Source organism: Narcine bancroftii, chromosome 2 (genome assembly GCF_036971445.1).
Source record: "Narcine bancroftii isolate sNarBan1 chromosome 2, sNarBan1.hap1, whole genome shotgun sequence".
Lineage (NCBI taxonomy): Eukaryota > Metazoa > Chordata > Chondrichthyes > Torpediniformes > Narcinidae > Narcine > Narcine bancroftii.
The window spans coordinates 109119058-109133649 of record NC_091470.1 but is presented as its reverse complement, the minus strand read 5'-3'; the positions used below and the strand labels follow the sequence as shown (position 1 = coordinate 109133649).

The following is a 14592-nucleotide window of genomic DNA, read 5'->3' as shown; positions in this document are numbered from 1 at the left end:
TTCTCAAGAAATGAATGCCAACATTGCATTTGCCTTCTTCACCATCAACTCAATCTAGACTCCCATTTCACAGTGTCAATTTTTTTTTCTTTCTTCTGTCCTATTTACACCACCTCAGTTGTTATAATTCACAACCTTCTCATGTTCAATATCAGTCTGTATCACCAGTTTTCTCCGTGGTCTCCTTCCTATTGCAGACGTTCCCTTTGTTCCCTCCATCCCTTCCTTCCTGTCAGTTTAAACATTTTTATCTAATTTTTAAACGCAAGGTCACCCACCCAAAACCAATCCTCTCTTCTCGGGTGCAGCCTGACCAGCTAAACATTTCTTGCTTTTCCATTTTTATTTCAGATTTTCAGCATCTGTAATTTTTTGTTTGGCTTCATTAGTTATTTCTATCTGCCATTTGTGCAACTTTGCAATGTGCAAATTGGCTAGCACAATTCCAAACATTTCATAAGCAAATATGCTTTTGGGTATTCTGAGGTTGTGATAGAACATTTTATAAATGGGAGTTCAATTTTTCTATGGCATTGAATGACAAATATTCTTCCAAGTGCTTAATCCCCATAATCAACTAACACCTTTAGGAAAGATACATTCTTGATAAACATTTTGATCTACAATTTGTTCACAGTGAATTGATATCACATATTTATACTGATTTATTGGACTTAAGACTAGCTTCAATAGCTAAGATTAAGAATGATTGGGAGCGTGATCTTAATATATCTTTTTCATACGAGGATTGTTATTCCACTCAGTTCGATCAAAGAATCTACATTTTGTGCAAGGCACCTTACAATTTAAGGTGATACACAGAATACACACGTCTAAACTCAAGTTATCCCGTTTCTATGCAGATGTTCATTCATTTTGTGAAAAGTGGAAAATTTTTGAAGCCTCACTGATTCATATGTTTTGGGAATCTCCCAAATTAGGAGGATATTGGAAGAACATTTTTCAGTCTTTATCCACGATTTTTAAGACTAAATTAGATGCCCTTTAATTGTGCTGCTTTGTTTTTCGCGGGAACCGGATAAATATTTATCGGCATCTCAAGAGAAAGTTTTAGCTTTTAGCGCGTTGATAGCTAGATGAGCAGTTTTAATGAAATTGAAAGATGAACTCTCACCGACTCATGCACAGTGGCAAGAGAAAATTAGGTATACTATTAAAGATTAAAAAAAAGTGTCCATTTAAAAAGGTATGGGGCCTATTTAGAGAATACTGTCAGTTTTAGGTAATTTGGGTGCTCTAGCGCTGGTCCGTCCATCTTCTGGAGATCGTGACTTGATCCATCTTTGTATTTTTCTTGTAACCTACCAGCATAGAGGGAGGGGGTGTTTTAGTTTTAATGGTTTCCTCTTTTTCTTTCTGATAAATGGATTTAAGGGGTTTAATTATGATTATCCTAGGTGATTTTTTTTTAGATACTATTTTACGGTATAATGAGATTTGTTATAATATTACTTATTTTTATGTATAATCATTTTAAAAAGCAATCACATTTAACATAAGGGATGAAATTTAAAATTTGTCATCTTGTGTATTTACTTTAATTATGTAGATGTTATCACATTACTTTGCTATATTAATAACTTGTATATGGATTATTATATTAAACTCAATAAAAATATTTTAAAAAAGGAAAGGTCGGAGAGATCTAGAAATAAAATTACTATTTATGCTGGCATATAAAACAGAATTTGAATCTTAAAAATGTCACCCCCAAAACCAGGGGTTGGCTTATGCATCAAGTATAAAATTCAAAACTTAATATCCTGTGGTTTAGAGTGTCCCCCATGGCGATAGAGAACAGCATAAAACACTTGCGTAACTCCTAAGGTCTGACCACTAAATAGTTTTCTACTGAAAGCAACCGTGTCTGCCTGTCCCGCATCGGACTTGTCAGCCACAAACGAGCCTGCAGCTGACGTGGACATTACCCCTCCATAAATCTTCGTCCGCAAAGCCAAGCCAAAGAGAGAAAGAGAGAATATGAAAACAATAAAAATGTATTATAAACCTGTCTAACGTACATAAATAAAATAAAAGCAGACCAAACTAAGCCATCAGTCGTCACTTGCAACAGCTGACGAACAGTAAGCAATCAGCCAGGGTCCCTGGGTACATCAGTTTACACTGCCTCGTGAGGCCAATCACAATAAATCTCGCAGTTACTGGTACTTTCAACTTTGAAAGACAGGGTTTCTTGGAAAGGCTCGAGTTTTCACTCCTTCATAAGCAGCAGCATAAAGTGCCAGACTTGGGGTACACATACATTTTAAAGTTCTGGGGCTGTCTTGTACATCCAGTGGCTGTATATGCTGACATATAAGGTACTTCCAGCACTTGCAGGAACACAAGAGCTTAAAGTTGGCTCATGGATTAATGGAAATCAGTTTTGAGCATTCTGTATCCCAGAAAAACCTATACATAGACCAAATGTACACAGCGCATGATCAATAAGGTGAATGTTCAAAACTTACGATCATCATCAGAACCATGGGTCCCAGATAGATGATGACAAAAAAGAATGTGATCATGGCCAGCGTCAAGATTCCTCGCACCCACCAATTCTTCCATCTGTTAAAAGAAAAACATCTTTAGTTCTCACATTAAGGATCAAAACCAAATAACGCTATAGCCATTCAATTGATTTGCTTAACTTTTCGATTTCCCATTTAAATTTTATTTACGGCATGGTAAAAACAGATTCCAGCCATTTAAATTTGTACTGCCCAATTTCACCTCAATTAACCTACAACCTGGATGTTTTGAAGGGTGGAAGGAACTCCTTACGGGCAGTGCCAGATTCGAACCCAGGTCGCTGGCGCTGTAATAGCACTGCGCTAACTGCTACACTAACCGTGCCATCGATTTGATTTGATTTAGGGTGCTATTCTATTTATTTACCAAATGGAAGATCCATGGTGCAACATGGTTTTACTTTTTCTGTTGACTTTCAGTAGTAGGACTCACACTTGATCCTAATAATCTCTCCGACAAGCAAGTTAGATGTAGATTAATAAAATAGAGTTCAGGTGTCTGTCCAAATTTCTCACATAACTCTTCATGGTCAAAAGGAACCAGCTTTATTCATTTTTTTATTTAAATTTTAAAAATTTAGACATGCACCACAGTAACGGGCCATTTTGGCCCACGAGTCTGTGCTGCTCAATTTACACCCCATTAACCACATACGTTTTTGAACCTTGGGAAAAAACCAGAGCCCCCAGGAAAAACCCACACAGACGTGGGGAGAACATACAAACTCCTTACAGACAACGCAGGATTCAAACCCCGGTCCGGTCCCAAATCGATGGCGTTGCACTAACCACTATGCAAACTGTGTCACAAAAGATCCCAAAAAGGTTGACAACAAACAGTTCTCATTGCTAATCATACTATACCTTGAAGACAGTCCTGACAGAGCCTTGTTTAGCACCTCTGGAGTGTTATCAACAGAAGGAGGGACATCTGAACTCCCCAATTCAGTTTTCACCTCGCTTCCAATTGTTGGAGTTTCAACTTCCTAAGGTAAAACAACAGTTGACAATCAAAATTCAGATTTATTGTCATAGAGTACATTCACGATATCACATATAACCCTCAGATTCTTTTTCCTGTGGGCAAAGTAGTATTGCCACTTATTGGTAGTGCAAAGAACTGTACTCAAGAATATATGTATACGTATAAACAAATAAAGAAATGTAATTACACTGTGCAATACAAAGAGAAAAAAAAATTAACTAAATAGAGTAATGATGGATTGCAGAAAGCAGTCAACCAACATCTGAAAAAGAGTTCAAACACTATGACAGTCAATACCCCTAACACACTTGACCTGATGTGGCAATAAGAAAGTCAGTGGGCATCGAGGAAATAGCACTTCACTACTAGGAGCCATACCTCATATGAAGGAAGACGGTTGTGGATGCAAGAGTTCAATCACCCCAGCCCCAGAACATCAGTCCAGTTCTTCAGGACAGTCTCCTACAATAACCATTTATAATGGTTTCATTCATTATATTCCTTGCATCATAAAGTCAGATGGACACATTCACTGATAACTTACACTGTTCATTAGCAACTCCTCAACAAATGAAGATACCTGCCCTTTGATAACAACATTGATACCTAAACTCAAGTGGCAGATCTCTCCCGACAGGAACTGTGTGCAGGGCAGAAGGGGTCAATGATTTTACATGCCCTCTTCAGGCAGCAATCCCAGTAGATCACGTAGCCGTGGGGGGGGGTTTGGGGAAAGGAGACTCCAATGGTCCTCTCCGCCACTCTTATGGTCCTGTGGATTGACCTCCGATTCGATACACCATTTACTGCAATGAAGGACAAGGGCCAGCAAACACGATGGAGCGCCCGCAGCCGCCCCTCCATGCTGAACTGGAAATGTATTATCATTCCTTCATCGTCACTGGGTCTAAATCTTGTGGAGAACCTTCATCAAAAAGCCTTCAGTGATTCGGAGGTGGGGTCTCACCACCGCGCGCGCACACATGTTTTGCAACCAGCGCACAAAGGAAACCAATGCGCACCCAAAAGGTTAGTTATCGAAAATAATGTAGTAATTAATAATTATACTATTGAAAATAACCTCTTAGCTGTTTGTTAACTGGTATTTAACTAGTCAAATATATGAGTGACTTAAATATGTATGTTATTCTGCGAAATTTTATGTTAAGTATTTTTTAAACCCTGCATAAACTGTGCATTAAGCACCCGGATAGTTTGTCAACTAGCTTTGTAATTGAATGAGTTTTGATTTAACCATTTCCAGCAACTTTAATAATAATAATAATAATAATCTGTGAATTGATGGGTGTAACTGTTATTAATTTATTTAAATATTGCAGCACATTAAAAAATAAGAAATACTCACTGATGTTTTATTTAATGGATCAACAAACTGAACTAAATGCGTTACTTCGTAGAGTGCAATCATACTTGCATTATATTAAAACAGGCCAGAACAGGTTCATTAGCCATGAGAGACAGGCTGTGCCAAAATGATCTTGAAACAATTTCAAGTTTACATTTGCACAAGCGTTCAGAGCGCACATTCACAGGAAAAAAGTTTTCCACGGCACAAGATATTTGTGCACACTGACTGATAAAAATGAGAGGGAACTTTGCTCAACACTACTTTTTTTTTTTTTAAATTTTTTATTTTTCACACCATAAATCACAATAGCCATGATATACACTTTTTCTTTTCCACACATTTACAGTGACTTTTTCTCCCTCCCCCCTCCCTCCTCCCAAGCCACCCCCCCACCCCCCCCCCTCTCATCCATTTTAGGTATACACTCTAGGTTGCATTAATTCAGTCAGACAATGTTGTCATTCAACAAAAATACACCAGAAATTCTACTGAGTCCATTCTTTTCTTTTCTTCTCCTGCCATCAACTTAGGTAATGTTTGTTCCCGGTAGGTTTTCGCTATTGTATTTAATGTACGGCTCCCATACTTGTTCGAATATTTCAATATTATTTCTTAAACTATATGTTATTTTTTCTAATGGAATACATTTATTCATTTCTATATACCATTGTTGTATTTTCAAATTATCTTCCAATTTTCAGGTTGACATAATACATTTTTTTGCTACGGCTAGGGCTATCTTGACAAATCTTTTTTGTGCATCTTCCAAGTCAATTCCAAATTCTTTATTTTTTATGTTACTTAGGAGAAAGATCTCTGGATTCTTTGGTATATTGTTTTCTGTTATTTTATTTAATATCTGATTGAGATCATCCCAAAATTTTTCTACTCTCTCACATGTCCAGATTGCGTGAATTGTTGTTCCCCTTTCTTTTTTACATCGAAAACATCTATCAGATACTGTTGGGTCCCATTTATTTAACTTTTGCGGTGTAATGTATAGTCTGTGTAACCAATTATATTGTATCATACGCAGCCTCGTATTTATTGTATTTCTCATCGTTCCAGAACATAATTTCTCCCATGTTTCCTTTTTTATCTTTATATTTAAATCTTGTTCCCATTTTTGTTTAGTTTTACCATTTGTTTCCTCATTCTCCTTTTCTTGCAGTTTGATATACATATTTGTTATAAATCTTTTGATTAACATTGTATCTGTAATCACATATTCAAGGTTACTTCCCTCTGGTAAACTCAAATTGCTTCCTAATTTATCTTTCAAGTAGGATCTCAGTTGGTAATATGCCAGCGCTGTATCTCCAGTTATATTGTACTTATCTCTCATTTGTTCAAAGGATAAGAATCTACTTCCTGAAAAACAATTTTCTATTCTTTTAATCCCTTTTTTTTCCCATTTTCTAAAGGAAAGGTTGTCTATTGTAAAAGGGAGTAGCTTATTTTGCGTCAATATTAGTTTTGGTATTTGATAATTTATTTTATTTCTTTCTACATGAATCTTCTTCCATATATTGAGGAGATGGTGTAATACTGGAGAAGTTCTATGTTGTACCAATTTTTCGTCCCATTTATATAATATGTGTTCAGGTATCTTTTCCCCTATTTTATCTAATTCTAGTCTCGTCCAGTCTGGTTTTTCCCTTGTTTGATAAAAATCTGATAGGTACCTTAATTGTGCAGCTCTATAATAATTTTTGAAGTTTGGCAATTGTAAGCCTCCTTGTTTATACCATTCTGTTAATTTATCTAGTGCTATCCTCGGTTTCCCCCCTCTCCATAAAAATCTCCTTATTATTTTCTTTAACTCTTTGAAGAATTTTTCTGTCAGTTGTATTGGCAATGCCTGAAATAAGTATAGTATCCTTGGAAAAATGTTCATTTTAATACAGTTTATCCTTCCTATCAGTGTTAGTGGTAGCTCTGTCCAATGCTCTAAATCGTCCTGTAATTTTTTCATTAGTGGATTGTAATTGAGTTTATATAATTGGCCTAGATTTTTGTTTATTTGCACACCTAGGTATCTTTTTGCCTGCATTTGCCATCTGAATGGGGATTCCTCCTTAAATTTGGAGAAATCCGCGTTATTCATAGGCATTGCTTCACTTTTATTTACGTTTATCTTGTATCCCGACACTTCTCCATATTCCTTCAATTTCTTATATAGTTCTTTTATTGATAGTTCTGGTTCTGTTAAGTACACTATCACATCATCCGCAAATAGACTGATTTTATATTCCCTGTCTTTTATTTTTATTCCTTTTATATTATTATCTATTCTTATCGATTCTGCTAGTGGTTCTATAGCTAGCGCAAACAATAATGGTGATAGTGGGCATCCCTGCCGCGTTGACCTGCTTAAGTTAAATTGCTTTGATACATGTCCATTTACTGTCACTTTCGCTAACGGTCCCTCATATAATGCTTTAATCCAATTAATATACTTCTCCGGTAAACTGAATTTTTGCAATACTTTGAACAAGTAATTCCATTCTACTCTGTCGAAGGCCTTCTCTGCGTCTAAAGCAACTGCTACTGCCGGTGCTTTATTTCCTTCTACTGCATGAATTAAGTTAATAAATTTACAAATATTGTCTGTTGTGCGTCTTTTTTTGATAAATCCAGTTTGGTCTAAATTTACCATTTTCGGTACCTGTTCTGCTAATCTGTTTGCTAATAGTTTAGCTATTATCTTATAATCTGTGTTTAGCAGAGATATTGGTCTATATGACGCTGGTGAGAGTGGATCTTTCCCTTGTTTTAGTATCACTGTAATTATTGCTGTTTTACATGAATCTGGTAAGTTTTGTGGCTCATCAATCTGGTTGATTACATCCAGGAGGGGCGGTATTATTAGATCTTTAAATGTTTTGTAGAATTCTATTGGGAGTCCATCCTCTCCTGGTGTCTTATTATTTGGTAAATTTTTTATTATCTCTTGTATTTCTACTGTTCCAAATGGTTCTGTTAATTTATTTTGTTCCTCTATTTGTAGTTTTGGTAGTTCAATTTTAGTCAAAAATTCATCTATTTTCCCTTCTTTCCCTTCGTTTTCAGTTCGGTATAATTGTTCATAGAATTCTCTGAAGTTTTCCTTAATTTCTTTTGGATTATATGTAATTTGTTTGTCTTTTTTCCTTGTTGCCAATACCATTTTCTTATTTTGCTCTGTCTTAAGCTGCCATGCTAAGATTTTGTGTGTTTTTTCACCTAGTTCATAATATTTCTGTTTTGTCTTCATTATATTCTTCTCCACCTTATATGTTTGTAATGTTTCATATTTTATTTTTTTATCCACCAATTCTCTTCTTTTGGTTGTATCTTCCTTTATTGCTAATTTTTTTTCTATGTTTATTATTTCCCTTTCCAACTGCTCTGTTTCCTGATTATAGTCCTTCTTCATCTTGGTTGCATAACTTATTATTTGTCCTCTAATGAATGCTTTCATTGCGTCCCATAGTATAAACTTATCTTCCACTGATTCCGTATTTACTTCAAAGTACATTTTTAATTGTTTTTCAATAAATTCTCTAAAATCCTGTCTTTTAAGTAGCATGGGGTTTAATCTCCATCTATACATTCTTGGAGGGATGTCCTCTAGCTCTATTGCCAATAACAGGGGTGAGTGGTCCGATAATAGTCTAGGTTTATATTCTGTTTTCCTAACTCTCCCTTGAATGTGGGCTGATAACAGGAATAGGTCTATCCTTGAATATGTTTTATGTCTAGTCGAGTAGTATGAGTATTCCTTTTCTTTTGGGTTTTGTTTCCTCCATATGTCCACAAGTTTCATTTCTTGCATTGATTTAATTATAAATTTTGTTACTTTGTTCTTCCTGTTAATTTTTTTCCCCGTTTTATCCATATTTGGATCCAAATTCAGATTGAAATCCCCTCCTATTAGTATGTTCCCTTGCGTATTAGCTACCTTCAAAAAGATATCTTGCATAAACTTTTGATCTTCTTCGTTAGGTGAATATATATTAAGTAGATTCCAAAGCTCCGAAGAAATCTGACATTTTATCATAACATATCTCCCTGCTGGATCTATTATTTCCTCTTCTATTTTAAATGGCACATTTTTGCTAATTAATATAGCCACTCCTCTTGCTTTTGAATTATACGATGCTGCTGTTACATGTCCTACCCAATCTCTCTTTAATTTCTTGTGCTCCAATTCAGTTAAGTGTGTTTCTTGGACAAATGCTATATCTATTTTTTCCTTTTTCAGTAAATTTAGTAGTTTCTTCCTTTTAATTTGGTTATGTATTCCATTAATATTTAGAGTCATATAGTTCAGCGTAGCCATTTTATATTTTGTTTATCTTCTCTTTCCGTTTTTCCATCATTACCTTTCCTCCTTTCCATTTCTGTTTTCTTATTTTCAATTCTTTACCAGACAACATTCCTACAACATCCAACATTTTCCTTATTCTCCTATTTCTATCTTCTTTATCCCCAACCTCCCCTTCCCCTCCTGAGTTGTCCTTTATCCCTTGTCGGACAACCACATCTCCCCTCTCCATTTGGATTTGCGAATCCACTCGCAAGCGTCAACTGATTTCGCAGTGACCGCTCTTTTCCCCCACCCAGCCCCCCCCAGAAAAGATTTCACTTTTTATATGTCACAAAGGTCACTCTTTTAATTCCCTCCTTATTCTCTCTATTCCATTACCTTCCCTTATTAATTCTTGTCTATACTATCTATGTTTTCCTCTAATTACAGATACTTTCACGTATGCCCATTGTCTCTATTCACTCTTATACCTCTTTACCCGCATACATATCAATCGTGGTCATTTTTACCCTCATTACCCGTCTTCATCCCTTAGTCTATTTTTGTCTTTACCCACATACATATCAATCGTGATCATTTTTGCTCTCATTACCCGTCTTCATCCCTCAGTCTATTTTTGTAATTGTTCTGCAAATTTTCGTGCTTCTTCTGGATCCGAGAACAGTCTGTTTTGTTGTCCTGGAATAAATATTTTCAATACCGCAGGATGCTTCAGTGTAAATTTATATCCTTTCTTCCATAGAATCGCTTTTGCTGTATTGAACTCCTTTCTCTTCTTTAGGAGTTCAAAGCTTATATCTGGATAAATGAAGATTTTTTGTCCTTTATACTCCAGTGGTTTGTTGCCCTCTCTTACTTTTTCCATTGTCTTCTCCAGTACCTTTTCTCTTGTAGTATATCTTAGGAATTTTACTACAATAGATCTTGGTTTTTGTTGTGGTTGTGGTTTAGGGGCCAATGCTCTATGTGCCCTTTCTATTTCCATTTCTTGCTGTAGTTCTGGACATCCTAGGGCCTTAGGGATCCATTCTTTTATAAACTCCCTCATATTCTTGCCTTCTTCATCTTCCTTAAGGCCCACTATCTTTGTTATTTCTTCTGTTATAATTTTCCATTATATCTATTTTTTGGGCTAGTAATTCTTGTGTCTCTTTAGTTTTTTTATTAGATTCCTCCAATTTCTTTTTTAAGTCTTCTACCTCCATTTCTGCTGCTACTGCCCGTTCTTCCATCTTGTCCATTTTTTTCCCCATTTCTGTTAAGGTCATATCCATTTTATTTATTTTCTTTTCTGTGTTGTTTATTCTTTTTCTTAAATCATTGAATTCCTGTGTTTGCCATTCTTTAAATGACTCCATGTATCCTCTAACAAGAGCAAGTATATCCTTTACCTTGCCTTTCCCTTTATCTATTTCACTGTATTCTTCCTCTTCTTCTTCCTCTGGGTTGGCCATCTGTTGTTTCTTTGGTGCCCTTTCCTCCTCTTCTTTCTTGTTTCCATTGTCTTCTGTGGTCTCTTCTTGCTGCAGGTGTTCTGCAGCTGTTGTTGCCGGCTGTGGAGATCGACTCCCCAGCTGGTCCCCCCTCCCGTCGGTGTGTTTTTTTTCATGCGCATCGCGCATGCGCAGTTGCGCACTTTTACTCGGCTCTGTGAGCCATTGTTGTAGTTCTTTTTCTACCGACCTGAGGTAGTGGGGCCCTCTCTCCACAGCGGGCCTCTTCGGACAGGTAAGGCCTTCACCTTTTTCCTCCGTTGTCTTTTCTTCCTCTCTTCTTTCCGTTGATTTTGATTTTTCTCCTTTTGTCTCCATCTTCTTTCCACCTTTATACTCACTTTTCTTTAACTTGTATTTCTGTGCCTTTGTATTTTCTCTTGTTTTTCCCGACTTTTCTGGAGAGGGCTGGAGTTCACCGTCCGGCCACTACTCCATCACGTGACTCCTCCAACACTACTTTTTCAAGGGCAATTGAGGAAGGAACAAATAAAAGTCTTGGCAGCAACACCTCCTTAAAAATTAATAATGAGAAAAGCATAATTTCAGGGGATTTTCTTCCTGTTACCCACCAATTTATAATAGGCTGAAATAATCAGAAAATCTGAAAATAGTTCACTAGGGTTTCTCAAGGCAGGGAAGAAAGAGAAAAGGCACAGGCCATAACCTTTGTTATGTAAAGGACACTGTTTGACCTGCTGAGTTTCTCCAGCTTTGTGTTCTTACTCCAACCATGGTGTCCGCAGACTTACATGTTTTACTTTTTAGGGAATAATGAATACTCTCTTCTGCTAAGACCCGTAGGCTGGGTTTCTATGAAGCATGAATGGGAACGAGAAGCTTCTTCTAGAAGGGCTGGCCATTGAAAATCATTCCTACGTTCATTCTCCCACCCTCCCCCCACCTCCAGTCCCATTTGTGTCCTGAAATTGTTTATATAAAGACCCAGTGCAAGTGTGAATTCAGAAACGTGTTGGTGGCTGACCACAAAAACCACCGTCCATTTAATATGAAGTGGATAGCAAATCTCCAATTCAACAAAACAGCGTTCTCTGGACCTCGGTGCTTTTTGGTGAACTTTCTCCACAGCCACTGTAAGGGAGTAGCAAGATTTACCCCCAATGATGAAGAAGGAATAGTAATTCATTTCCAGTTCACATTTACAGACAAACAATACATATAACCATATATAACCATTTACGGAGCAGAAACAGGCCATGTTGGCCTTTTGAGTCTGCAGGACAAGTATTCATCTATACAAATAAATAAATATGATGACTATGTGAGTATTGGATGGTCAGTTTGACAGTAGGAAGAAGCCTGGTCCTCCTGTATCTCTTCCCCAACAGGAGCGGCTGAAAGATGGTGTGTGCAGGGTGGAAGGGGTCCTCCATGATTTTGGGCACCCTCTTGAGAAAATGATCCTGGTAGATCACGTCGATGGGGGGTGGGTGAGTGGGGGGGGGGGGCGCGGGGAACTAGCCTTACCCACTTCAGTCTTCTCAGGTGCACCTTCCTGACAAGTGAGGAGATGTTGAATGTCCATGAGTCTAGTTAAGTGGACTCCACTGACGTGCAACCCTGAACCTATTCAGGCTTAAATATTTATTATCCCAAGAATTTAGTTGGACAAGTAGGGAAATGGATCCTCGGATCCGGTCAAGTGAAAAATCATGCTTAGATGTTTAATATTTTTTAAATTTAGACATACAGCACGGTAACAGGCCATTTATCCCACGAGCCCGCGCTGCCCAATTTACACCCAATTAACCGACACCCCTGGTATGTTTCGACCGTAAGGAGGAAACCGGATCCCACAGCGAAAACCCATGCAGACGTGCTGAAAAACAACAAACTCCTTACAGGCAGCACAGGATTTGAAACCCAGTCCCAATCACTGGCGGTCCAAAGGCACTGCACTAACTGCTATGCCAACTGTGCCATGCTTGTACTGAATCTACAAGGACGTTTGGTGTAGGAAGTATCTAACCTTGAACAATATAGTTTGCAAAAAACAGGGGGGAGAAGGGGGGAGGGGGGGAGAAGGGGGGAGGGGGGAGAGAAGGGGGGAGGGGGGGAGAAGGGGGGAGGGGGGGAGAAGGGGGGAGGGGGGGAGAAGGGGGGAGGGGGGGAGAAGGGGGGAGGGGGGGAGAAGGGGGGGAGGGGGGGAGAAGGGGGGAGGGGGGGAGAAGGGGGGAGGGGGGGAGAAGGGGGGGAGGGGGGGAGAAGGGGGGAGGGGGGGAGAAGGGGGGAGGGGGGGAGAAGGGGGGAGGGGGGGAGAAGGGGGGAGGGGGGGAGAAGGGGGGAGGGGGGGAGAAGGGGGGAGGGGGGGAGAAGGGGGGAGGGGGGGAGAAGGGGGGAGGGGGGGAGAAGGGGGGAGGGGGGGAGAAGGGGGGAGGGGGGGAGAAGGGGGGAGGGGGGGAGAAGGGGGGAGGGGGGGAGAAGGGGGGAGGGGGGGAGAAGGGGGGAGGGGGGGAGAAGGGGGGAGGGGGGGAGAAGGGGGGAGGGGGGGAGAAGGGGGGAGGGGGGGAGAAGGGGGGAGGGGGGGAGAAGGGGGGAGGGGGGGAGAAGGGGGGAGGGGGGGAGAAGGGGGGAGGGGGGGAGAAGGGGGGAGGGGGGGAGAAGGGGGGAGGGGGGGAGAAGGGGGGAGGGGGGGAGAAGGGGGGAGGGGGGGAGAAGGGGGGAGGGGGGGAGAAGGGGGGAGGGGGGGAGAAGGGGGGAGGGGGGGAGAAGGGGGGAGGGAGAAGGGGGGAGGGAGAAGGGGGGAGGGAGAAGGGGGGAGGGAGAGAAGGGGGAGGAGGAGAAGGGGGAGAAGGGGGGAGGGAGGGAGAGAAGGGGGAGGAGGAGAAGGGGGAGACAAGGGGACAGGGGGAGACAAGGGGACAGGGGGAGACAAGGGGACAGGGGGAGACAAGGGGACAGGGGGAGACAAGGGGACAGGGGGACAGGGGGAGACAAGGGGACGGGGGAGACAAGGGGACGGGGGAGGGAGAGGGGACGGGGGAGGGAGAGGGGACGAGGGGGAGGGAGAGGGGACGAGGGGGAGGGAGAGGGGACGAGGGGGAGGGAGAGGGGACGAGGGAGAGGGGACGAGGGGGAGGGGACGAGGGGGAGGGAGAGGGGACAAGGGGGAGGGGGAGGGAGAGGGAACGAGGGGAAGAGGATACGGGGGAGAAGGGGGGAGGGGGAAGAGGGGGAGAAGAGAGAGGGGGAAGTGAAGGGAGGGGAGAGAAGGGCCGAGTGGCTGCAGTTCCTCTCACCCCCTCGGCCAACGGATCCTGCGCGTCATCGCGGGCCCTGCGCCTCAGCTCCGTCATCTCGCTCCCCTTCTCCCCGCACGGTCCCTGGCCGCCTCTGCCGACTCCGCGGGCAGCCCGTCTCCGACCCCGCTTGCCGCTGTCACCGGGCCGACGAGCTCCGGGCCTCGGCGCTCAAGCTGCGGCTTCACAGTGACCACCCAGCCACTTCACCTCCACCCGACTGCTCGGTGGCCAGTCTTCCCGGCGATGGGGGGCGCCGGAGAGCACCGGCCATCGGTCCTCCCAACTCCAGGAGCCGCTGGGTAGCGCCAGCCGCTATCCTCCAAGCAGCAGGGGCCGCTGGAGAGCAGAAGTCAACGGTCCTCCCAGCACCAGCAGCCGCTGGTCGAAGGTCCTCCAATGCTGGGAGGAGGGGTGATGGTCATACTGGGTGACACCATCAGAGGGGGTGACACCAAAATGACTGTCTATAAAATGTATGTGCAGTGTTTCAGCAGAAATGTATTACTTTTTATAAAAATATCCCTGTAGTTAGTTATAACAACAAAAACTTTTTTTGTGACCCCAACTTAAATGTATCAATAGACCTACAAGGGTAAAACTCGATGCTCATTTACTATT

At 41.3% G+C, this 14592-nt stretch overlaps 1 protein-coding gene across 2 annotated transcripts in view; it reads right to left on the bottom strand.

The window, feature by feature from the left end:
* Window positions 1-14298, bottom strand: part of cds2 (CDP-diacylglycerol synthase (phosphatidate cytidylyltransferase) 2) — a 56320-nt gene extending 42022 nt beyond the window's left edge. Inside the window, exons 1-3 of one of the 2 annotated variants that reach the window (XM_069917992.1) lie at window positions 13972-14298; window positions 3417-3538; window positions 2493-2589 (exon numbers count right to left, since the gene is read on the bottom strand). In XM_069917992.1, coding sequence (XP_069774093.1) covers window positions 2493-2589; window positions 3417-3538; window positions 13972-14028 — 276 coding nt within the window. In that variant the 5' untranslated portion in view covers window positions 14029-14298. Of the gene's footprint in view, window positions 1-2492; window positions 2590-3416; window positions 3539-12574; window positions 12703-13971 lie in introns of those variants that run through there. The other variant, XM_069917993.1, reaches the window with a different exon arrangement.
* Window positions 14299-14592: the final 294 nt, after the last annotated feature.